Raw genomic sequence first — 2,129 nt, forward strand, 5'->3', positions numbered from 1 at the left:
CTTCCTTGCTTAAAAATCCCCTCAACATCCATGGTGAAATACAGGCCTTTGCTCAGGCTTAAATTTCCCGGAGTCCAGGTACCCGGGTTAAGGCCGCTGTGAGATTGACAGGCATTTTATCCAATAGCATTGCAGAGAGGCGTATCATTTGACCGACGCACCAATCAGCTCGCAAAGAGTCTCCGTCGCCACGGTGAAGGCGGAAGTAAGGCCCTGCGGCGCCCCCATGGACTCACTTCTGGAGCATGTGGATCGTTTCTCTGAGGTTCTGGCTGTCTCCCGCACAACCCACGTCAGCACTTGGGACCCCGCAGCCGTTCGCAGGGCTTTACAGTGGGCGGGCTACCTGCGCCACATCCACAGGCGCTTTGGCCGCCATGCCCGTATTCGCAAAGCTCTGGAGCAGCGACTGCAAAACCAGTGGAAGCAGGAGGGTGACTCTGGGCCCGCTCCAGCCCCAGGCTTGGCGAACTTCCAGGCCTTGGGGCACTGTGACCAGCTGCTGTCTCTGCGACTGCTGGCGAACCCGGCCCTCGGAGATGCCTCCTTTCACTTCCTGCTACAGCAGCTCTTTCCCGGCCCCGGCGTTCCGGACGCCGAGGAGGAGGTGCTCCAGGGCAGCCTGGCCCGCTTCGCCCGCTGCCGGGCCGCTGCCCACATGCTGCGCTTCCACGCCTACAGGGAGAACCCAGTCCTTCAGAAGGACTCAGTGATGAAGACGCAGGCGGAGCTGCTTCTGAGGCGTCTGCAGGAGGTGGGGGAAGCCGAAGCTGAGGGCCCTGGCAGGCTTCTCAGCCGCCTGTGGGAGCGCCTGCCCCAGAGCAACTTCCTGAAGGTGGTGGCGGCCGCGCTGCTGCTGCCGGCGGCATCCCCCCGACTCCAAGAAGAGGAATTGGGAGTAGGCAGCCCCAGAACACCGGGAGACGGGCGTCAAGAGCTGCTTCGTTGGCTTCTGGGGAAAGCAGATATCGCGGTTGCCTTTTGCCGCAACCTCCCAGCCGAGCTTTTAACTTCCGTGGCGGGGCGCCATCCAGAGCTGTCCCCTGTCTATCTGGGTCTGCTCACAAACTGGGGTCGCCAACTGCACTATGACCTTCCGAAAGGCCTTTGGATTGGAACTGAGCCCCAGGATGTGCCCTGGGAGGAGTTGTTCAGCAGGTTTCAAAGCCTCTGTCAGGCCCCTCCTCCTCTGAAAGATGAAGTTCTAACTGCCCTGAAGTCCTATAAGGCTCAAGATGGAGATTTCGAAGTCCCTGGTCTTAGCATCTGGACAGACCTGTTGTTAGCTCTTGGGAGTCTTGTATGATATTGCACTGGGGAAGAGACAAGTTTTCAGCCCAGGCCCCAGTTCTCAGTGGGCAACATTGTGTTCCTGATTACTCGAATGTATGGTTTACAAAATTAAAATTCCTGTGTTCTCACCACATCTCCTGTATTTTCATGTGTCCAAAATATTTTAGGTCCTAATATACAATAAAGTAATTGTAACTTAATTACAAATATGTAAAGTAACTGCCTTGTAGTGCCATGGAGTTTTTGGATAGAGGAGATAACATTGCAAGTATCCTACTTAAAGCCATAGATTTAACAGTAGTTGTGTTTTAGAACATGCATTTCTAATAATCCTGAAAATATATGTGCTTGTCCCAGAAAAAGTAGGTTTACAGTGACTAACAAGACAACGTTTTTATGTTATTAATGCCTTACTTTTGTAGGTTTGTTTTTTTTTTTTTAAGTGCTCAGAAGTGAAGAGATTTCTTTAACCAACAACATGTGTTGTCAGAAATGGTTTGGAAAGCCAACTGGCCTGCTAAGTCACTTCAGTTGTGTCCGACTCTGTGCGACCCCATGGACTGCAGCCACCCAGGTTCCTCCATCCATGGGGTTTTCCAGGCAAGAGTACTGGAGTGGGTTGCCATTGCCTTCTCCGTGGACTTGAAACTCTGGATTTTGGCCTTGTTAACCTGACATTCTAATAAGTTAACCAGCCTTGTGTGCCTGGGTGCTCAGTTGCCTCTGTCTCTTTGGGACCCCATGGACTGTAGCCTTCCAGGCTTCTCTGTCCATGGAACTTTCCAGGCAAGAATACTAGAGTAGGATTCCTACCAGAGGGGAATCTTCCCCACCCA

The 2,129-nt window shown here is 52.9% G+C and overlaps 1 protein-coding gene across 1 annotated transcript; it reads left to right on the top strand.

Annotated features, from left to right (window-relative positions):
- The first annotated feature begins 226 nt into the window (after positions 1-226).
- FANCF (FA complementation group F) lies at positions 227-1,414 on the top strand. The gene has a single exon (XM_052662362.1). It carries the CDS (start codon positions 227-229, stop codon positions 1,304-1,306), a length of 1,080 nt encoding a protein of 359 aa, XP_052518322.1. The 3' UTR covers positions 1,307-1,414.
- Positions 1,415-2,129: the final 715 nt, after the last annotated feature.

Source organism: Budorcas taxicolor, chromosome 25, assembly GCF_023091745.1.
Source record: "Budorcas taxicolor isolate Tak-1 chromosome 25, Takin1.1, whole genome shotgun sequence".
Classification (NCBI taxonomy): domain Eukaryota; kingdom Metazoa; phylum Chordata; class Mammalia; order Artiodactyla; family Bovidae; genus Budorcas; species Budorcas taxicolor.

Coding starts and splice junctions, on each gene's coding strand:
- FANCF (XM_052662362.1), top strand. CDS start 227: ATGGACTCACTTCTGGAGCATGTGGATCGTTTCTCTGAGGTTCTGGCT.